Source organism: Kogia breviceps, chromosome 8, assembly GCF_026419965.1.
Source record: "Kogia breviceps isolate mKogBre1 chromosome 8, mKogBre1 haplotype 1, whole genome shotgun sequence".
Lineage (NCBI taxonomy): Eukaryota > Metazoa > Chordata > Mammalia > Artiodactyla > Physeteridae > Kogia > Kogia breviceps.
In genome coordinates this window covers 41,324,435-41,348,234 of record NC_081317.1, presented here as the reverse complement: position 1 = coordinate 41,348,234, position 23,800 = coordinate 41,324,435, and the positions used below count along the sequence as shown (strand labels likewise).

At 40.3% G+C, this 23,800-nt stretch overlaps 1 protein-coding gene and 1 long non-coding RNA gene across 3 annotated transcripts in view; one reads left to right on the top strand and one right to left on the bottom strand.

The window, feature by feature from the left end:
• The window catches only part of LOC131761473 (uncharacterized), an 83,551-nt gene extending 64,915 nt beyond the window's left edge, over positions 1 to 18,636 (top strand). Inside the window, exon 3 of the long non-coding RNA XR_010841948.1 lies at positions 18,227 to 18,636. This is a non-coding gene — a long non-coding RNA (uncharacterized lncRNA). The remainder of the gene's footprint in view (positions 1 to 18,226) is intronic.
• The window catches only part of RASEF (RAS and EF-hand domain containing), an 85,531-nt gene that overhangs the window by 39,600 nt on the left and 22,131 nt on the right, over positions 1 to 23,800 (bottom strand). The window contains exons 2-7 of one of the 2 annotated variants that reach the window (XM_059072288.2): positions 15,867 to 16,013; positions 12,452 to 12,542; positions 8,764 to 8,859; positions 4,993 to 5,070; positions 2,529 to 2,644; positions 419 to 487 (exon numbers count right to left, since the gene is read on the bottom strand). In XM_059072288.2, the coding sequence (XP_058928271.1) occupies positions 419 to 487; positions 2,529 to 2,644; positions 4,993 to 5,070; positions 8,764 to 8,859; positions 12,452 to 12,542; positions 15,867 to 16,013 (597 nt within the window). The remainder of the gene's footprint in view (positions 1 to 418; positions 488 to 2,528; positions 2,645 to 4,992; positions 5,071 to 8,763; positions 8,860 to 12,451; positions 12,543 to 15,866; positions 16,014 to 23,800) is intronic. The other variant, XM_067041282.1, reaches the window with a different exon arrangement.

Here is a 23,800-nt window from a genome sequence, read left to right as displayed (position 1 = left end):
TAACCAGACACAATAAATTGCCAAAGAATGATCGTGTATGCCTAGTGATGTGACATGCACTATGTGAGACGCCTGAAACCTCTCAGTGTGCTGAGCTGCAGAGACAGCTGATGAGGTCAGGGCCATTGTCCTTTACGGTAAAATAAAGGTATCATAAAGGCGTGCCGGACATATCACCTGACTTGCGAGGACTTTTAGAGAATTATACTCTAGTCCCTGGATTTGAATAGTTTATGTAGGATTAGAAGCATCAGAAAGACAAGCTGACATGCTGAACACACCGTGTGGAGAAGGGACACGCGTGGAGCCGCGAACCCAGCCTTTGATATATGGCAACTCGTGTTACATGTGGCACCTGTTTTACTAACAAAATATAAGTTAAATGTAAATGTGATGAGGACTTTATATGAGAACTTACTGGAGTATTTCAATTTGCCTCTCAAGACTATTTCGATCTTCTGTGTACTCTCGGATTATTTCCAGATCCCTGTAAAATTATATTTTATGTTTGAATGCGGATTAGATGTTCAGTCCTGCCTTACCGATACCTACCCTCCCAGACCTCTTTCCGCCTTTTCCGAAGGCCTGTGTCCTTGACCATGGTCTTCTATCTCTCTGTGCTGCTGCCCGGTTCCTCTGAGACATCAGCAGCCTCCTCTCCTCCTGCGACCCACAAGCACACCCACGCCTCTGCTTCCTCTCGCAAGGCTCTGCTCTCCCATCCCCCTCCCCGCACCCACCAGCTCCTCCACCCCAGCCCACTGATCTGGCTCTGTTCTTCACTGGGACTGAATCCCCTGATGTTCTGCTAAGTCCCCTCTCCCCACCTACTCACATTACCAGTCCCTTCAGCCCAATCCACTCTCTCACCTCTGACTCTTCTCTGCTCGTTCCAAGCCGAATGCAACTTCAGCCCCAGCTGTATTCTCCTTTCTTGTGATTCCTTCTTGTCTCTGTGCTCCCAGTCCTGCTTGCCCTCCCTTCCTTACCCTAAGCCACAGAGGAATCCACAGTACCAGGCTTTTTCTGTTCACTGTAAACTCATGCTCAGCGATTCCTCTGTTGCTTTATTATGAAGAAGCCCTGGTCCACTCAGAACATCAGCCACTTACCTCCAGCCCCTACCTCACACCTGCCCCATTTCTAAGCAGATAAAACCCCATCACTAGCTTCCAAAAACCCTCAGGCTGTCAAATTTTGTCTGTAATAAGCTGTCCATTTGCTCTCTTGATAAGGCTAAAAGTTTCCCAATTGTCTGTAGGAATTTAAGTTCCTTAGCCAAAAATTCTGGGGCCTTACATTATACCCTTAAACTAGCTTTTAAACTTGTTAATCTTTTTTTAAACGTTTGCCTTTCCATTCCAAATATCTTTTTCTGTCCACCAGGCTGACCGCTGTTCCCCAAACCAGTCTTACCCTTCCCCATGTCCTTGCCCCTGCTTTGGGTTCTGCCTCACCTGGAACATCTCTGAGACTCTTCTCCCTTCTGTGAAATGGGGATAAGGAAAGTCCCTATCTCATAGGAAACCATGAATGCGTTAACGCTAGTGAAGTACTAAAGACAGTGCCGGGCAATTGTCAGTGTGACCTGTGTTGCTTGCTGACAAACTCATCTCAAGTGTCTCTTCTTTAATAAAGTCTCCACCTTTCTGAACTAAAGGAACACTCTGTCTACCATCTCATGGCAATGAACCCAACCTGTGACATTGCAGTGGTATTGTTTCTGACATTGCTGAGTTCTTATGCTGTTTAACTCTGTAACCCTTTTAACTTTTAATTTTTCCCAACTAAATTTGAAGTTCTCAAAGAGCAGAGGCCACGTCTTTTCTTTTTTTATATATTCCATACTCATAACGCCTTATCTAGCTCAGGGACCTGTATATAGTAAGCACTTAATAAATGTTTCACTGCTTTCCATTACAGGACCTTAATTCTGATTAAAGTCTGCAAACCAAGAAACAAAACACAAGGTGTTTTTCTCAAGTGTACATGTACTAGGGGATACACACATATACTAATGCATATAGATGCATTTTATATTTAAATATCTCTATATAAATATACATGTGTATATTCCTTATATATAATTACATGCCTCTGCGGGTACATGTGTGTTAGGTCATATGTTATTAACACCATACTGCAAAACTAAAGCACAGCAAAATAAAATGACTTGCCTAAGATATCTCATTTTCCATTTTTTTATGTTGTAGGGCCAGGATTCCTACCTTCAAAGCACTTCAGTTAGCGCTGCTTCTTGACACTTTAGGAATATTCTTCTGCTGCCAGTTAATTCAAACATTACTAAGCCCTGCACTTTCCTGAGCAGCCAATAATTTAAAAAATTAAAACCACGAAAATCACTAGGAAATCTGACACTAAAAGTAAAATCTTTAGAAAGCAAAGAACATATTAGTAAAGTTAATAAATAACCCTTTATTACTACATAGCTGAGCTTCATTCACAATGGATGGTTACCTAAATAAACATTCCACTCAAACTGAAAAGTAAAATGTGAAGTTTCATACCTTTCAGAATTCAGACTCTGATCAGCATAATCACTTTTCAAAGAATCTAATTCACTCTGAAGAAAGGCTATGTTTGTCTGTGCTTCTAAAAGATCTTTCTTAACTTTCTGATTTTCCTAGAGGAAAGGCACAGTGCAGGACATTAGACTCAGAGTTTCTTCTACCCGGGTGAAGTGAAGTCAAGTGTAGTATAACCTTCCCACACATCACTCTCACCCCTCCAAAAGTCTTCAAATATTGGTGTTCAAAGAACTAATTATCAATTCAAGGTAATTTGAAATTTTCATAAAGTATTAAAGAAAGTGTCAAAAATTAAATCCTCAAAGCTCTTTTTTATTTTTTATTTATTTTATTTTATTTTATTTTTTTGTGGTACGCGGGCCTCTCACTGTTGTGGCCTCTCCCATTGTGGAGCACAGGCTCTGGACGCGCAGGCTCAGCGGCCATGGCTCACGGGCCCAGCCGCTCCGCGGCATGTGGGATCTTCCCAGACCGGGGCACGAACCCGTGTCCCCTACATCAGCAGGTGGATTCTCAACCACTGCACCACCAGGGAAGCCCTCAAAGTTCTTTTTTTAAAAAATACTTGACATTTGATGTGAAACTACAACAGTCAAAAATTTATCATGATGTACTTTAACATGTTATTGGCAAATTAATGGAGACCAAACATTTAAACATCTGTTTTACTTAATGAGAGCTGTGGAACTACTGATAGATATTCTGTGGAATTAACAATACCTGTTACCAGGTAGACTGGCTACTTTTCACAATAAATCCTATCACCTAACATTTTTAATTTTACACTTGAAAATGAGCCAGTGTGGTTAGGAAATTTCTATATTTTTCTTAAAAACAAAAAGAAAAGAGAAAGAAGAAAAAAAATCATTGGAGGCTTCCAGTTCAATATGGTGGACTGGGCACATGAATTTGTCTTCTTTCCCTTTTGAGACCCCATTAACATGAAATACCAAAGGAAATAAACCAATAAAAATTAAAAGAATGGAAGAGGGGCCCATCAGCAGTCAAGTGATTTAAACATATTGCTGGAAAAAGGAAACTGGATGGCAATGTGCTGACAAAGGGAAGAGAGTAGGGGAAAAGGAGGTCCAGAAGATGTGTGTTGAAGGTTCTGCTGTAGAACAAAGAAGAGACAACTGGTCAGGCAGAACCCCAGAGAGTGAGAAGGGGGGCTGGAAATAGAGATTAAAACTGTACATTAAGACATGCTGCCTCTCAAGCCTTTACCTGCTCTTACCCTAGGAAAGAAGAGCAGATAAGCCGGAGTTGATTCCAAAGGCAACAAGACAGGGCTCGTCTTTTTAAAAATAACTGAATGATTCCCAAAAGGAAAGCTAAGGCTTCTCTCTGAACATCCAGGCCCCATGCATCTGGTAATTGGGGTCCTATGTCTGACAGCCAGCTTCACACACAGAGCTCTGAGGAAGGCCATCTTTCAGAGGAGAGGCCTTGAGCTAAACAGATATTTGCCTAGCTGTACAGGAATCTTACCACAGCTACCTAAAATGATCAGAAATTCCAAGATGACATCTGGGTAGCAAGTTTAAGAAGCAGCCAGTCCAATAAGAATTGAAATTTCCTGGACTCCAACATTAATATTTTCAAGGAGAAAAAAACAAATTCCATGTACTGGAAAGAATAAATAAGAAGTTGCAAGGTATCGGTAATATCATGAAGATGGCAGGTTCTTTTTACAAGAAACCAAAAACTTCCACCAGAGAATCCAAGAGAAGTAAGCAACTCTACGAGAACATTGTGATCCAAGCACAAAACCAACTAAGAGGTAGAAAAATCTGAAACTGGTAATGCATAAAGGGAATTTATCTGACCACAAAGCTGGGGGGCCTTCTCTTTTGAGTGGCACAAGGATGATGACTGGAGAGAAAGAACTGCAATTCTAGCTCACTTCTTGGCTCTGCAGGGAGAATATTTAGAGTCACGATAAAGGAAATGTTCATTACTGGTTTTCAACTTTTAGAGTCAACCTGAAAACAAAATAAAGAAAATGACGATAATATAACAGATGCAGATGTTGTCAGTTTGGGCAACAGAAATAGTAAAGATATGGTCAGCAGAAGATGGAAAAGGGACAGACAGAAAAGTTGGAGGAAGGGCAGGGCAATAATACCTCATCTTACAAAGCCAGGAAACAGATAAAAGTTTGTGTTATAAGAATGCAGGGGTTAACTATTTAAAATTTAAAGGCCATGCCATTATTGCTTTGGATTTAAAAAAAAGCATTTACAACAGGTATCACTGAGGGAAAAAGCCTGCATAAATATAATACCTTTAGTCAGAGGTATTTCAAAGACTTTCTCTAACTGTAGTATTAATTTCTCTTTAAGCTTTTATTCCTGGAACATTGAAATCACAGCATGATTTTATTTAGGAAACAGTAGTCTAACAGGAAATATATTACTGTAAGTGAAAAGTTAATTCTTACCATTGATAAATCATAAATTTGTTTTTTTAATGCAGCCACATCTTCCTTTTGACTTATGTGTTTTGATTGTTCTTCTAGCTGAAAAAGCAAATAAAAGTTGGGCGTTTACAAACTCACTTTGAATTGATTTGGTTAAGTTTAGGAATATATGTGCATATAGATATGGGAATTCTAGATGTCTCCAATTTTCAACATTTATACAACCTTATAAATCATTAAACTACATATAATCCAGAAGGATTTGAAAATTTGCTTTAAATAATTTAAACATTTAAAAAAGGGGTTTTCTTATTTCATGAATTTTCTTTTTTTTTTGCCAAGGTACATTTTTTTTTTCTTTTTTTTAAATTGAAATATAGTTGATTTACAGTGTGTTAGTTTCAGGTGTAAAGTACATATTATACATATGTACTTATGTACAATTACACACATATATATATTCTTTTTTTACATTCTCTTCCATTATAAGTCATTATAAGATACTGAGTACAGTTTCCTGTGCTATACAGTAGGTCTGTGTTATCTATTTTATATATAGTAGTGTGTATATTTTTCTTTGAAACAACTGAAAAGCCATTTTGGGGAAACCATTCAACTATCAAGTAACTCAGTCCTCCCTTTTTCAGTTATGTTGCGTATGAGTCTGGACCTTTATATTCTCTTAAACTTTATCTGCATTTAACACTTTCTATTCTGTATCATAATTACTTATGAGTGTTTTAACTCTCTTACTAGAGTCCAAGATTTTTAAGAGCAGAATTGGTGTCAAAAATCAACTATGTTTTCTTCATGGTGATGTCAAAAATGCTTATTTAATGATTTAAGTCAATAAAATTTAAGTATGATATGAAGTTAGAGACACACACACAAAATTATATAAATACACAAATGAGCTTTACTTCCTGGTTGATAGTACTGAGTATTGCCAGACTAAATTGGCTCAGAAGCACACCTAACATGGACAACAAAAATGTCTTTCTTACACATAGCTTACATCCCTTGGGAAATGTGGGGATTTGGAGGTGTCCATTAATAGAATATGCATGCATTGATCAAAATGAATGCGATATTTCATCAAAATCTAAGTACATTGATGATAGACTTTCTTCATCTTGCCAGATGGCATCAGTGGAAGGTTTTCAAGTGGCTGAAGCTGAAAGAGCCACTGATTTTAAGATCATGCCAATTTCAGAGAAAAAAAATTGTGGGGAAAAAAATGAGTTTCTCAGAACCACTGGCATAAGGTAATGGCTGGCGATTATACTAAATCTGTAAACTTCTGTATATTCCTTTACAGCTTTTAACATGTTCTCCCATAAATCATCTCTTACTCTCTTGCAGAACAACCCTATCAGGCAGGCAGGAAGTCTGGTATAAGTGAGAAAGCACCAACTATGTAAAGACAGAAAGACAACCCATTGCTTATTAGCTGAGTGACTTTGTGCAAGTTATTTAACCTGGAACTCAGTGTTCTCATCTGTAAAAGTGGGAAATTTGAACTTTCCTCAGAGAAAGTTTAAGAATTCGATTTTTTTTAATTATGAAGAAGAGCTCAATAAGCTACAAAGTCAATATAATGTCAGTCACTATGGTTAGTCAGGACAGTTTATTATTAATCCCATCTTACAGATGAGAAGCTAACGATCAGAGTGATGAAGCCAGACTTCCCTGGTGATGCAGTGGTTAAGAGTCTGCCTGCCAAGGCAGGGGATACGGGTTCGATCCCTGCTCCGGGAGGATCCCACATGCCGCGGAGCAACCAAGCCCGAGAGTCACAACTACCGAGCCTGCGCTCTAGAGCCCGTGAGCCACAACTACTGAGCCCACGTGCCACAACTACTGAAGCCCGTGCACCTAGAGCCCATGTTCTGCAACGAGAAGCCACCGCAGTGAGAAGCCTGTGCACCACAATGAACAGCCCCCACTCGCCACAACTAGAGAAAGCCCCCCGCGTGCAGCAACAAAGACCCAATGCAGCCAAAAATAAATAAATAAATGAATAAATAAATAATTTTTTTTAAAAAAAAAAGAACGATGAAGCCAACTGTCCCAGGTGTTACAGAAGAAATTGGCACAGTCTTCTTTAAATTAAAAAAAAATTTTTTATTTTTGGCTGCGTTGGGTCTTTGTTGCTATGCACAGGCTTTCTCTCTAGTTGTGGCGAGTAGGAGTTACTCTTCGTTGCGGTGTGCGGGCTTCTCATTGCGGTGGCTTCTTTTGTTGTGGAGCACAGGCTCTAGGTGCGTGGGCTTCAGTAGTTGTGGCACGTGGGCTCAGTAGTTGTGGCTCGCTGGCTCTAGAGCACAGGCTCAGTAGTTGTGGCGCATGGGTTTAGTTGCTAGCTCCACGGCATGCGGGATCTTCCTGGACCAGGGCTCAAACCCGTGTCCCCTGCATTGTCAGGTGGATTCTTAACCACTGCACCACCAGGGAGGTCCGAAAGTGGCACAGTCTTGATAAGGACTCGGGTCTCATCACTCTTGACTCTTACTGTTCAGTGCCTATTCGGTCTTCATCACATGCTATATGAAAAAACAACTCTGTGTCTCCTCTTGCAAACATTCTCTTAGTTTAAAGATTTGGATGACACGGAAATAATTGAGGACAGTGACTAGGAGAATCTGTGACGCTGGCATTAAGCAAAGGATTGGTCCATTCAAATTCTGTAATACAAGAATAGTATTATGGTCTAATGACCTTTGGAAATCAGATATAAGGTTGACATTGATAATACTTTTCCAAGGATACTGGGAAGAATTCTTAATAATTCCAGAGGTTTAAATTGCAGTAACCCACAAATGCAGTTAATTGTCACTTAATCTCATTCAGTATAAACACTGGAAGGAGCATTAAAGGTTATCATATGAACAACCAGAGAAGCAAAGTGATGTGCCTAAATTCACAATGCCACTTTCAAGGACGATTATTTTTTAAGTACCCATTTTCATTTTAGCTAAGGTATTTCCATTAGTTATGGAGACCATCCACATGCAGGAAGTGAATCCAGTATTATGCTGGAGCCAATGTGTACCAGCAGGCGAAAACCTACTTATTTTAAGCATTTCTTCCCAAACTCTGCATTCAGTGATGTCAACTTGGTAGCTTGAAATCGGTAATGGTGGGAATATTTATACCATGAAGATCGGCAAATGCTACAAATGCCTCCTCCCTTCCTCCCCTCTCCAGAGCCTGTTGTTAAACGTCTACCAGCATACCACTGAGTGAAATGGACCCTAATCATTAGAAACCAAATAAAGCAGAGGCCAAAACCAATCACACCTCTGCTTTCATGTCAACAGGTTCTCTCCCATTTCTTGCTGAGCAGCGGTCCTCTAGATCTGGAACCTTCCACAGAGAAGAGAAATATTCATTTCATTTAATAAATATTCACTGAATACATATACCTTGCAGTAAGCTGAGTGTAGGGCTACAGGACCAGGAAAGACAGTGTCCCTGCTGTCATGAGCAGACAGTCCACTGGACACATGGGACTTGAGGGCACTTGGTAAAGACCAAGGAAAGAAAACTGAGGTTTGATGGACAACTGTTCAAGGGACCAGAAATATTTATTAGATCTATGCAGAAGATAGGCTGCCCTAAGAAATAGAAATTACAGGCCTTTAAAAAAATTCTGGCCAAGGAGTCCAATTTGATTCTGAAATCTGATCTATCCACTGCTTCCACATGATTCCGCATGTTTTTAGTTGCTAAAAATGTAGACGCATTGAGATACTGAAAGTATCCCTCAAAGTCCAGCTGCCACATACCTACCTTTTTGAGTTTCTTTATTGTCACCTGTAGATCTCCCACTTCTGTTTCATACTGACGCCTGAGGTCACTGAGGGCTTCTTCAGCTTTGCGTTTTTCCTGAAAGAAAAGAAAAAAGATTTTGTTGATTTAAATAGGTTCTTCAAAATCCTGTAGGTGAGAAACATTTTGTGTCAAACTAAGGCTGACCCCAAGTCTCCTACACAGAGATGGTGAGAAGGTAAAGCAGAAGTAACCAAACTTTAGATGCCCAGCACTTCCGGAATGGAAACTCACAAGACTGAAAGAACTGAGGAATCCCACAACCTACATACACACGTAACCTGGGGTGACACCTCTAAGACCACTACTCAACTGTGATAGAGGGCTGCAGCACATCAATTAACTAGCCAATTAAATACTGCTGTGTTTAATTAAAAGCTATGGCACAATCAAGGGCCCCTGTGCTTGCCTGAATCCTATCATGTCATCAGGACTCAGGAAGGCCTGTTGGGTTTACTGTTTTTCCAAGAGCTTACACCTTATCTAAATTCAAACCACATCACCTGCAAATTTCTATGCAAAGTGCTGCCCCATAGGCTTGTACTTCTCATGTTTGTCACCCCTGGTGCAGAGAATGGCAAAAGGACGCTCCAGGAGGTCAGGGGCTGCAGCTCCCATAAGCCCAAATATCTTTCAGTTTCCTTTCTCTCTTAACACATTATGGAATTTAATATCCTATGTTCTGTATTCAAATAAAGTTTTAAGTTTATAACCAGTGGAGTTGAGTGTAATAAGACCTAAATAAACGGAGAATATGTCAGGTTTGTGGATTATTCATTATTAATAAGATGCCAAATCTCCCCCAGTTGATCTATAGATGCAATGAAGTCCAGTCAAACCCCCAGCAGGTTTTGGGTTTTTGTTTTTCGAAAATGACAAGCTGATTCTATGGAAATTGAGGACCTAAAATGGCCAATACAACTTTGAAAAAGAACAAAGTTGAAGAACTAATACTAGACTCATTATGGAACTAATTCAAGACATTATAAAGCAATAATCATCAAGACAATGTAATACCAGCATAAAGATAGACAAATCAATCAATGGAACAGAATGGAGAGCCCAGAAATAAACCCAACACAAATACAGAAAACTGATTTTGGACAAAGTGCAAAGGCAATTCAGCAGAAAACAGCTAGTATTTTCAACAAACGGGCTGGAACAATTAGATATGCATATGCAAAAATATGAACTTTGATCCATACCTTACAAAATAGATCCTAAATGTGAAATCTAAAACAATGAAACTTATAGAAAAAACACAGGAGAAAATCTTTGCAACCTTGGGTTATGCAAAGATTTCTTAAATATCAAAAACATATCCATGAAAGAAAAAACTGATGCATTGGACTTCATAAAAATAAAAAATTTCTAGTCTTCAAAACACTGTTAGGAGAATGAAAAGATAAGTCACAGCCTGGGAGGAAATATTTATAGATCAGAATATATAAAGGACTCCCAAAACTCGATAATAAGAAAACAAACAACCTAGTTTTAAAAGTGAGCAAAAGATTTTAATAGGCGCTTCACCAAAGAAGACGTAAAATGGTTGCCTGACAATGAGGGGCAAAGAAGGATGGCATGACACAGGGGCATGGAAACCAACAGTATGTGAACGTACCTTTATCTTGATTGTGGTGATGGTTTCTCAGTATATACACATATCCAATCTTATCATATTCTACACTTTGAGTAGGTGCAGTTTATTGCATGCCAATTATACCTCAATAAAGCTGTTACAATATATTTTTAAAACCCTAACTGAAACAATGGGATAAACACATATGTGCAAGAGGAGTTAAGGTCAGGAAGAGGTGAACGTGGCTAGAGGACTAGGGGAGGGCACTGGGGAGAAGGGGAGACTTTCTCTGATCTTTGCAAAGTTTAGGAAAGTGGAGAGGAGTTATCAAGGCAAAAAAAACCCCAGCTGGAGTGAAAGCAGAGCAATGAACCAGGCCAGAGCTGCGGGGTGAAGAACTGGGTGTGGGGAGCCAAGGTAAGCCACGCTTAGTGGAGGTGAGTTAGGGAAAATCTTCAGTCAGCGTGGACGTGTTATTCCAGAGACACTAGGAGACTGGGGCAGACTGGCAAATAGGTGTCATCCCAGGGCCAAAGCTGCTCCATTGGCAGCAGTGTGCTGAGGTCTCAGAGACCACATCTATGCAGTGACTCACCATCCACTTATGCCATCGCTGTGGAACAGAGAAAGATGCCATGTATTCACCATTCCTGTACCAGAGCCAAGGAAAATGAGGAAGATGGTACGATTAACAACACATGAAGTGATAAGGGGTAGGGCCATGGTCAGGTATCCATCACCAACAACCAGTCTGGGAGTGCTTAGCTGGAAGAGGCGGAGATTTGATGACAGAATAACACATATGCTTGATAAGTGTGTGATGAATGAATGAATGCACAGATTAAATGGATGGAGAGGGAAAAAGGCAGAAAAAAATAGGATGTTACTGTTTCTAGACTAGAAGAAATAAAGCACTAACAAAAGAATGGGATAATCATTGTAATAAAGCTGGACTGTGGACTCTGAGCTATTCACTCTGCGAACATGACTTCCAAACAGTTATTAAATGTGTTATTAAGAGATAAGACCACCAAGAGACCCGAAGGCAAACATGTGGTAAAGCAATTTAAGGTGAAGAATCTGAAAGGACACAAGGTATGCAGAGCACCGGAAAAGACCAGAACAGCAATGGCCACGGTGCCCCTACCAAACCTCAGGCACTGCGCTAGGCACGCATACAGATCACCAGGCTCGACCCTCCTTAAAGCAGGTAGGTGGCATTATCCCATCTAAAGTTGGAACAACAAAGGCTCAGAGGTTATGTTATTTTTCCAGTGCCACTTAACTGAGACGGGGCAGAGCCAGGAGGCAAACTAAGGTCTATTGGATGCCAACACCCAGGCCCTTCTCACTCAATTTTCTGCCTCTCAGAGTTAATGGGGAAAATGAATAGAAAAAAAGGGAATGTTCAACCTGATGTTAGCTACTCAAAGAAATATGTCTATTTTCTGTTTTCAGTAAACATCAATCACCCAAATATATTTCATAAGGGAAAAAGATAATTATTTCTCCTATGGAAATCACTGAAGGTAGAACCCAACTTTCAACTATGAGAGTTCCTATATTGATGAGTAAAAGTATACCCCATTGTAAAACAACATCAAAATTTGCAGAGAGCCTTTTAACTTCATTGTAATCTAGATTTAAAGTAGTGGTGGACGTGGGCAGCAAGACAGTGGTACTAAGGGTGGAGCCACCATTCTTTACGAAGGCGGGCTCTGCCTTCTCCTTCAGGCCTCAGCTCTCCTGTCCCCTCTTCAAAGAGGCCCCTGACCTCCCAACCCGAAGCAGCCTGTCTATCACACATGCCATTTCTTTACTGTGTTTGTTGCCATCTGAAATTAGCCACTTTGATTACTTACTTACTGTCTCTCTCTCTCTCTCTCTCTCTCCCTCTCTTCTTACTCTACCCCCCACCCCCACCCGACAAAAACCACCAGCACTAACAATGCCCTTGTTGACAGCGCCTCTGGCAGTCTGGACTTGCTGCACCCAGAGGATGCCCGGTGCCCTGTCCATAAAAGGTGCTCTGAGGATTCGTTGCATGAAGGGGCCATCCCACAAACTCACGTCTTTCCGCGTCTTGTGTTCTGCAGCCTGAATCCTCTGATCCATTTCCTCTTCCAATTCACTCAACTGCATGGCTGCCTTGTCCTGGGCTCTGAAATTTAAGAGGATGCACACCTTTTCATTATACTCTTGGCCTTGTAACATGAATAGAAAACTCTGACCTCATCTATTTCAAGCTCTCTATTTTACAGATGAGGAGAAACATACCATTTAAAATAATATTCCCTGTTTCTTCCACATAATAAAATGATGTTGGCAATTCAATCAGTTGTGTGTAAAGGGACATTAAAACTAGATATTAAATAAATGGAACAGAGTAGATTAAATGGTATTAAACTAGATTGTAGCAAAGAACAGATAAAGATACCAAACTGCTGGGAGGCTCTCAATAAATTCTGAAAACGTTTTTTGCTGCGATGACTGAGCTACAATCCCAGACAAGAAAAGAACTCCATGGGAAAGAGATGGTTAGATACAATTTTGAAATTTTATCATATGAAACACACAATGCTAAATGCTATAGTTAGAAGGGAAAAAAAAGAAGAGATCTCAAAAATTATTTCTGATTGGTTCCCTAAAGTTCTAGAATGTAGACATAGTTGCCCTTTAGAAAACTCCTGTTTCTTTTATTAATACAATCAATAAATCATATTTCTGTGGAGGCAGAGAATACTGATCTGCCAAAAAGCTAGAAATGAGAAAATTTTGTTGAGAAGATACCCAGATAGTTTTATTTAGCAGTTGTCTAGTATGGAGACACCTGTCACTTTACAATGATTGAAGCTTCAGATTAAGCCCTAAAAAATTTATTTTTTGTTCTCTCTCAGCTCTGTGTCCAATTATCTAAATTTTCACATGCATATGTCTTGCCTACTCAACTAGATTGTAAGTGACTTGAAAGCAGCCACCATGAGATTTAGAGTCAATTTACCTGGCCCAATGACATGGTGTTAATAAAAGTAGAAACAGGACCTCAGTAGAAGACCTCTGTCTTCCAGTCTGATAGCTTCTGCTATACCATCCTACCTGCTTTCAGCTTATTTACTCCCTCCCAGCACAATTTGTTCATGCATTAATTTAATTCCTACATGAGCTTCCAAACAAGCATTGATGGGTGGAGGAAAGACCCGGAAGTAAAATTCTGAGTGACTTATCATTATTTTCTGCTCCTGTTAACTTCCTCTTCACCTTACAGCCTTCCCAAGGTTATATGAACCAAGTTTGGACAGTCAGCTAGTTCTAGTTTGTTTACAAACACTTGATATTTGAAATCTAGGCCTTATGTATCTCCACAGCAACTTTTGGGGTTTTCTGGTCAACTCTGGGACTGGGAATAGCTAAGCCACACATCCATTTCTCCCTTTGTTATGACTCTTTTTATCCAGCCATTCCTTCTAGACATCCAGTTCCAAACATCTGGGCATCTGGGACTTCTCCCGAATGTGTTCCTTCTGCCTTTTTCACTTCTGAACAACACTTCTTTCTTTCTTTCTTTCTTATTTTTGGATGAGGGGGAGTAAATCAGGGTAGTCTATAATGCCACACTGTTTGCCCCAGCAATTCCCAATTCCCAGTAAAGCGTCTACCATGTTGGGAATGTCCACTTTAACCTTAGTCCAGGGCTTCTACCAGGACACTGGGAACCCCTTCTTCAGGTGCAAGTGCTGAGCGAAAAGACTGAGGCCCTCCCCTAACCAAAAACAGAGGTGGGGACCGCATGGTCCTTAGTTAAGGATGTAAGGGAATATTTACAGTGGTCACTTAAACACCTCGGCAAGGTCTCTGCCAGCTCAGAGAGCGGCCTTTAGGAGGTCTTGGGCTTAGGACAGAGCCCGACTTCGGATCCCACCCACAGAGCACAGAAGCCAGGAGGAGAGAAGCACTATCAGCTCCACATCACGTGATGCACTCTGTCCACAGCAGAGAGCGGCCCGGCTGGGAATGAGAGCAAAGAGAAGAGAATGCCATTCTTTTTTCCCTTATGGGTTTACACAGGACTATACTTAGAGGTTATGTGTGAATGTGTGTGCGTGCGTGTGTGTCCCACGTATCTTTGTGTGGGTTTGTGTATACGCACCTGTGTGTGTACAGGGGAGTTAGTGTGCTTTCACAGATATTCACAGGACTCTTTAAAAACTCAATATGTGTGTCTGCTAGTCACCCCTCAAAGGAGGCCAAATCTGGGGCTCTGATCCACACCCCAGAATGCTCTACAGAAATTGATGATCTGAGGGCCGCCCTATGATCCCACTGAAAGCCTCCAGCAGGCAAACTTGAGGGAAAAGATTGGAGTCAGTAACTGAAAATGTTCACTTAAAAACCCTCTGTGAATAGTTCAACTCTTGTATGATTCTAGGACTATAAAAACAGTCCTATTTAGCATCAGTGTTTTAAAACATTTTCTCTTCTATATTTTAATTACTTCACAGGGTCAGCTAGATAGTTTTATCATCATGTGGAGGGAAAGAATAAAGAGAGAGGAACGGCCTTCACCTCCCCCAATGCAAATGGGGGGCATCCTATGAAAGGGGCCGTTTACAAGTTCTGGGCAGAGACCAGTGCGGTGCGCAGCACACTGGGAGCTGCTGGTGGCAGAGCACGTGGAGGTGAGAAGCATCTGTGGGGCAGAACACCCAGGAATTGTAACAAACAAAATGCCCTCTCTCCCAATATATGCCAAAGAAGTGTGGTCTTCCAGGGAACAAAGAGGCTGATGTTTGGCTTGCAACACATATAAATTCATTTTTGGCACTGGGTTGCTGTTAAAACCAATAAGATATCCTATGTAAGCCAGCTGTGGCTTATATAAACTGTATGAGAGTAAGGGTTCAACAGTTTTTAGGCTTTCAGGTCAAGCTGGTGAGGAGGGTTAGAGAGAGGGAAAGAAACACTGCTGAGTACCCACCATGTGGTAGGCCCAGTGCCAAGTGCTTCACCCAAGCCTCACTATGAGGTCTCCACACCCCGAAGATGTGAATATTTACAGCCTCATTTTGCAGGTGCAGAAGCTGAGACTCAGGGAGATTAAGTAACCTGCCCAAAGTCACTCTTCTGTCAGTGACAAGGCCAGGCTTCAAATGGAGTCTGCCTGCCTCTCTGGATGAACAGTATCCTGTATGTTTCAAGTGGCTGGATATAAGATAACGAATCTCTTTGAACTGTTCTATATGGAATCACAGGCCTTGAAGGGTTTATATGATAGGATCATGGGGACCTGCTGATGGATTGCTGGCTGACCCTACAAAGTACTGTCTGACTCAGCTTCCCTCATGCTGGCTTAGTTTAGCAAGCTCCAGATTCCTCAGGTTCGGGTCATTCCCCCATACCATATGATGCAGTTCCGTCTTTGTGCCACTTGGTCAGAGAGCCAGTTAAAGGACCCCTTCTGCCACTTAGACGGGAAAGACTACAATACCTCTTCACTGCAATGGCCAGGTTTTCCATTTCTGTGCTTTGAAGTTTGATCTCACGGATAAAGTTCTTTATAACATGTTCATATGGCTGAATTAGTCTTGGCTCCACGAGGTTGATGTTGTGATACAAGGTACTAACTTGCTCTTTTCTGCCAAAAAAATGAAAGATTAAATAAAACCGAGTAAAAAAAGTCAAAATTTCAGAATATTTTTTTTACGAAAGAGACACTTAAGAACCAAGGAAGAAAAATGTAACAACAGAATGACCAGAATGGAGGAAAGACAGCCGTCAGAGATGCTATTGCACTATTCTTCATATTATTATTATATTTTTAACAGTGGAACAGCAACTTCATTTTTCCCCAGCTTTATTGAGATATGACTGACAAATAAAAACTGTACATATTTAGGTTGTACAACGTGATTTTTTAAGGTGTACAAATGTGATGATTTAATATTAGAAGACGGAGGCCACTGAGGGCAGTGGACATGCACAAGGAAGGATTGATAGGGAAGGATTTTTTTTGTCACTGCTGGGTTTTTTTTCTTTCATAGAAAGTTAAATAGATTTACAGAAAAAAAGTTAGGTAGCAAATTAATTACTTAATAATATGTTCCACCAATCCCTATAAGACATACTTCAGACTTTATGATCATAAAAGTACATATACCTATTGTTTTATAGTCAGTTAAAAATTATTTCATATATATGATATTTATATGTGAGAATCCTCATACTTGTTATTATTAACATTTGTAAAAGACAAATATTTCAGAGTCATTTCAAAAGAAAACCTGGTAGGACTGGGCAGCTGTTCTGCTAGGGGATAAAGGAGTGAGTCAGTGAGGCTGGTGGTGTCCTTGACTCAAGTTTGGGAGCTGATGTTCTGAGTGATACAGAGATAAGGCCATGTGAAGACACAGTCAGACCGCCATTGACAAGCCAGGAAGAGAGGTGGCTCTCACCTCCAACCCTGCCAATACCTTGATCTCAAACTTCCAGTTTCCAGAATTGTGAGAAAATAAATCTCTGTTGTTTAAGCCACCCAGTCTGATATTTGTTATCACAAATACCTAGGCAACCATAGCAGTGAACATTTCCAAGGTCACATAGTGACTGAGTGGCAGAATTTGGATTCAAACTCAGTCTGATAGTGCAGATCACACAGTCAACCATTACATTATATTGCTTCCCAGTGGTGTTAAACATCTGAACTTTGGCAGAAGAAATGGGATTCAAAATCATTACACAGAACTATGAAACACTTCAAAAGGTAAGGTATATATTAACCCAAAGCTTATTTAGGCATGGCCCTGAGGTGTGTCCACATAGCTATAAACTCTCCCAGCTTTTCTCTTAAAAATAAACTGCTCGATGTGTGCAGAGGCCAATTATGATTGAAAAGAACTGCTCAACTGAAATATTATTAATAAACCTGCAGGAATAAGTCACTTTATTTGGTGATATGAGACACAGAGAGTTGCCATCATCCTTCCTGTCAGAGCTGAGTACAAATATTGGCTACAGTAGTGAGCCATATTTATTAAAGAGCAGCAAAAATTGTGACCACCTAGAGGGGTGGGATAGGGAGGGTGGGAGAGAGGGTGATGCAAGAGGGAAGAGATATGGGAAAAAAATTTAAAAAAAGAAAAAAAAAAAAAAGAGCAGCAAAAAAAAAAAAAATCTCTACTCTTACATTGTCCCATGTAATTTCAATGTACAACAGGATCATTAACTTCCTTGCCTTTTGTCATTTACTGACCATCAGCGGTATACAAAGCATAAAAACTTTCTTGTTAATAGGGACCTGCCTGTCAAGGATTGCCATTAAGATACTGTCATCAAGAGTCCTTGTTTCTTGGCTAACTGCATAGCAATAAAATGTTCAGAAGTAGATGTCTCCGAAAATTCCCTGAATTTCTGAAAATTTCTAAAATAAGAAAGGAACATAATGACTGTAAATTCTCTTGAGTCCTTTGCTGGTCCTGGTATTACACAGAATTTCAGGAATAGTTTACAGTGAAGTGTACAAATAGATTAATTATAGAAAATGTCTGCCACTAGCAGGAAATAAGTTACATGGTTAACTGTTGTGTCAGAGACTAGCTGGATACTCATCTACGCTGCTCCTTTTTATAGGACACACGGGGGAGAACTGACTCCTCAGAACCCTGGGCAGGTAGGTTGGAGCCATGTGACTAGTTGTGGCCAATGGAATGGGAGCAGAAATGATGTGTTTGCCACTTCCATGTTTGGCCCCTAAAATCCTTTGTAAGATCCTCAGCTCTTATGCATTCTCATTATCCCTCTCTCATATTTCTCTCTCTCTCTCTCTCTCTCTTTCTCCCCCTCTCCCCCCAGCCCTCTCCTTCTCTGCCTCCCTCCCCATTTCCTCATCCTCATGGCTGAAGTGAAAAACTCCAATATGGCGTAACCATGTGGTGAAATATGTTTGGATCACCACACGGAGGGAAACTGCTCGGGAAGGATGCCTGACCACATCAATCTTCCCAATATGAGAGAAAGAAATGTTTGTATTTTGTAGAGCCTAAGGCTTGGAAGTTTTTTGTAAAACTCAACCTGAGCTTTAAAAGTTGGCATCATACTTTCCTAATTTGTTTTTTTAATCATCACTTTTCAGATTAAATTACTTTCTCACCTCCTCCCTTGATAGCTTCATATTAAATAAATAATAAAACTTCTATGACCAGGGTGAGTCTTTACTGCCACCATCCATTCTCTTTCAAGGGAATAAAAGACTCTTCTGAAGCATTCATACAGTGAAGCAGACATTTATTAAGCACCTAGCATATGCAGTCCCAGCAGTGATCTCAGCTTTTAAATGTACTATTCACTTAATCCTGACAACAGCCTTATGAAGAAGTTATCACTAGTATCCTATTTACCACAGAGGAAACTGAGGTCAAGAGAGGTAAGTAGCATTCTGGTATCAGAGCTAGGATTCCAATTCAGTCCATCTGGCTCCAGAGGAACTAGCTCTTCATACCAAAAGTAAGTGTTAATCTGCTTTTCAGGGGTCCCAAGTGCATGTCTCCATTTTAAAAACTTTGATGCACCAAGATTTTTTGAAAATTATTTTAGAGGATAGGTATTATTGCCACAAGCACCATCTACATTACAAAGGGACTCCTTTAATGAATGAAGGCACAACTAAGATTAAGATGAGATAATCTGATCAATTCTTATTTACCTAAAGCTATTTGGGGAAAGCACTACTGGTACACAGTGAGGCACACTCCCTTCTCCCCCTCCTTTTGTCTGCTTGGTTCATTCAGTCCTTATCTGTGAAACTAGAGAACCATCTGGATTATGCCTAGAGACTGCAGTGCAGTGCACTTGGCGGATTTTCACACCTGATGCAAAAAAAACAAAACAAAACCAAAAAATACTTTATCTTAACAAGATAATATGTGGTCCCTCTACGTAAGATTTAAATGCTGTGCCCTGTACAGGCAGCTAAACGCCTATGGATTCCTCAGCTCAACAGACTGCCTGGCATTACTTGGTACCAAGACAGTCTTTTTGTTCTGCTCCCGAGACTACAGGAGTCACCAGTCTCTCCCAGTGTCCTTGCTCCTGACATCAAAGGTTAAACAAGCAGAGCACACGATGCTGCACACAAAGCTCTGTGTTCTCCTGACCCTCACCCAGGGTGGTGCCTCTGGGTGCTGAAAAGGGTGCCTGGTAGTGACAAGACTTAAGTCCAGGGCCTCATATAAGACAACTATGCTTGGATTCACAAATAACATGCAAACCTGTTTACAGGTGTATTAGACAAATACTAGGTAAAGATTAAGGGTCAGGTCATGCATGTTAGTCAGCCAAGATGAAAAACAGTCTCTGCTTCTGTTCAGAGAGAGCCACTCATGCTAAAAATAATCTAATTTATATCTTAAGGAAAGAGATCAAATGAAACGAGAAAGACACACCCTGGATTACCAATTGGTTTTAGATGTTTAAGATCTGAGCCTTTTCATCATTTTGTTCAATAAATTATAAGACTATTTGTATGAAAGACAGTGATAATGGCAAACTGCTGATGAAAAATTCACAATTTAAAATTTTAAAATGATCCCTGGGAAATAAGCATTGTAAATTGCGAATATTCCCACTGAAGCTGAGAGATAAATTATCTGAATTTAGGAGGAAAAAAATAGGTATAATTAAGATTGGTAAAAATTTTAAGTGTCACACACTTCCACAGGATTTACATTTTACTTAGAAGAGCACATATTTATCTATGTTTATGTATTTGTAATGTAGTAAGGCCAGTATTTAGAATGCCTGGACACCTCTGGTCTCAGGACACCCCTGGGAAATAGTCAAGTGCAGACAACATCATTCCAGGCTAAAGAACATGGTGAACCAGTAAGGTTGGTAGGAAAATTGGCCCTTAGATTCAAAGTCTTGCTGCTTTAAGCACTGAAATAGAGAGCTAACCAATTTATTCAAACTGTAAGTCACATAGATCTAAAACCCTAAATGGTTCTCTGTGGACAAAAGCAAACAGCATTCAATGTCTACATCATCCTACACTAGGGATGGCTGGAAGAAAACTGACACTATGACCCTAACATCTGAGCACGGGAAATTAAATATCCAGGCAATCCAAAGGGCACTATGTTAGATCCTGGAAATAAAATGCTAAGAAACATACTGAGTACCTTCCCTCATTAGGCTCACCATGAAGATTAAGTACAAGATGCTCTGATAGCATAGAGCAGGTGAACATGACCAAGCCTTGCAGTATGATGAGCTGAAAGATGAGCAGATGTCAACTAGGCAGAAGTGGGGTGGGGGTGGCCTGTTCCAGGAACCAATAACCATAGGTTGAGGGGTTTGAGGGCAGGGGAGGGGCCAGCAGCAGTTCCTGTAAATGGAAGAAGCTGGTGAGGCTGAAGAGCTTAGAGTGGGGGAGGGACCAGCAGCATCAGATTGGGGGAGAAGTTAGCAAGAGCCAGATGACTGCACAGAGCCTGAAAGCACCGTAAAGACATGGGAGAGGGGCATTTATTCTGAGAAGGTGGTAAGGCGCTGGAAGGTTTAAAGGAAGAGACAACATGATCAAGTGTACATCTTAACCATTCTCAACTTCTCAGAGTTTTGGCTGAAGCAGAGAATTAAGCAAAGGATTTTGAAACAGGTTTGCAGATAGGAAGGTAAATCTAAGTCTACTGGAATTTAATCCAGAAATGTGGGACTTCAGGAGTTTTTACTAGCTTCTACTTTCCTTTATTATAGAATGTGTAAAATTATAGACAACTAAAATCTTATCATATAGACAGATCAACGAAACAGAACAAAGAGCCCAGAAATAGACCTACGTAAATACAGTCAGCTGAACTTTGACAAAGGAGCAAGGACAACACACTGAAGCAAAGACAGTCTTTCAACAAGTGGTGCTGGTACAACTGGACATCCACATGCAAAATAATGAACCTAGACACAGATCTTACACCCTTAATAAAAACTAACTCAAAGTGGATCACAGATCTGAATGTAAAATGCAAAGTTATCATACTCCTAGAAGATAAGCCTAGGAGAAAACCTAGATGGCCTCAGATAGGGCGATGCCGTATTAGATACAACACCAAAGGCATGATCCATGAAAGACATAATCGATAACCCAGTCTTCATTAAAATTAAAAACTGCTCTGCAAAAGACAATGTCAAGAGAATGAGAGGATAAGCCATAGACTGGGAGAAAATATTTGCAAAAGAAACATCTGATAAAGGTCTGTTATCCAAAATATAAAAAGAACTCTTAAAACTTAACAATAAGAGAAACAACCTGATTACAAAGTTGGTCAAAGACCTTAAATGACACCTCACCAAAGAAGATATACAGATGGCAAGTAAGCATAAAAAAGATACTCTATAAAAATTAATTTAAAAAGCAACTATACTCCAATAAAAATTAATGAAAAAAGATACTCTATATCATATGTCTCATCAGGGAAATACAAATTAAAAACAACAAACTATCACTACACACCTATTACAATGGCGAAAATCCAGATCACTGACAACACTAAATGCTACTGAGGATGTGGAGCAACAGGAACCCTCATTCATTGCTACTGGGCATGCAAAATAGCACAGCCACTTTGAAGACAGTTTGGCAAATTTTAATAAAACTAAGCATTCTTTTACCATATGATCCAGAAATTGTGTTCCTTGCTATTTGCCCAAAGGAGATGAAAACTTATGTCCACACAGATGTTTATAGCAGATCTATTCGTAATTGCCAAAACTTGGAAGCAACCAAGATGTCCCTTAGTAGGTGAATGGATTTTAATAAACTGTGGTACATCCAGACAATGGAATGTTATTCAGCATCCAGACAATGGAGTATTCTTCAGCACTAGAAAGAAATATACTATCAAGCTATGAAAAGGCATGGAGGAACTTTAAATGCATATTACTAAGAAAAAGAAGCCAATCTGAAAAGACTACATACTTTATGATTCCAACTGCATGACATTCTGGAAAAGGAAACACTTGGAGACAGTAAAAATATCATTGGTTGCCGGTGGTTGGAGGGGAGGGATGAATAGGCGGAGCACAGAGGATTTTTAAGGCAGTGAAATACTTCGTATGATACTATAATGATGGCTACATATCATTGTACGTTTGTCCAAATCCACAGAATGTACAACAGCAAGAGTGAACCCTAAGGTAAAGTAAGGAATTGGGGTGATACTGATGTGAAAATGTAGGTTCATCAATTGTAACAAATGTACCACTCTGGTGGGAGTTGTTGACAATGAGGAGGCTGTGCATGTGTGGGAGCAGGGGGTGTAGAGGAAATCTCTGTACCTTCCTCTTAATTTTGCTGTGAGCTTAAAACTGCTCTAAAAAAATAAAGTCTTTTAAAAATCTGATAGTTTATTTCTCTTTGGGAATAAGGATAATGAGTATATTCCTATTCGGGTGACACCAACTGATCTTTTTGGCTGCCCTGAACAAACCATACTGTCATTTAGTCAGTTGAGGGGGAAAGGCTTAGCCTCTTTCCCCCTTACAAGTTAAGTGAAAATGAATGATTTCAAAGTGTACTCTTTATTACATAGTACACACACTTTCAGAATAAACCTCAACTGACTGGAAAATAATTTCCAGCAGCCAAAATCCAGCTGTGCTGTTAGAACAGGGGAGCGTCAGTTCTCTTTTGGAGGTTCAAGTCTTGCTTTCCAGACAGGACGTACCTCTGCCCACTAACAGCCTCACACTGGCCGCCTGTTTCTCACAACAGGTTTTGCTCTTCATTAACTCAGTTACAGAATGGTGATCTGGCTCTCCCTTCTAGAGAAAACAAACAATGGTTTATTCCACCTGGTCCCACTACCCCACAGACTGGAAAAACAACCAATCCAGTGGCCTGGGCTTTTCTCAGCTGTTTTGCTGCTGCTGAGTCAGAGGATGATCTAGTTCAGGTAATCAACCACTGTTGCCTACTCCAGGACCCCCAGCCCGAATACATCTCTTGCGGGTAAAATTCCTCCTGGATTCACGTCACCCTGAAAAAATATTTCACTTGCCTAAGTACTTATTTGGAAAACATTTCCAAAAAGGTTTTAAAATGGAAACTTCCTGGACGGTGAGCATGTTAACTAGATTTATGCAAAGTCTAGAAACATTTCAAATTGCTTCCTATTTAAAATCACTGAAATTTAGTTACTGGGAGTTTGCCAATGGAGGGAGGAAGACAGAGCCAGCAAGAGGCACCGTGCTGAAGATTTCAGGACGGCAAACTCGAAACAGCTGAGGGCTCCTGAAGTCAGGAAGGAGGAGCGCACGGGGTAAGTGTAATGGACTGGCTAAATTCTCATGCTTCCTCAGCACATCCTGGCCTTGTGACCCATGGCGAAATAACCTCTTGAGCTCCAGTTTCCTCAGTTATAAAGTGGGTAT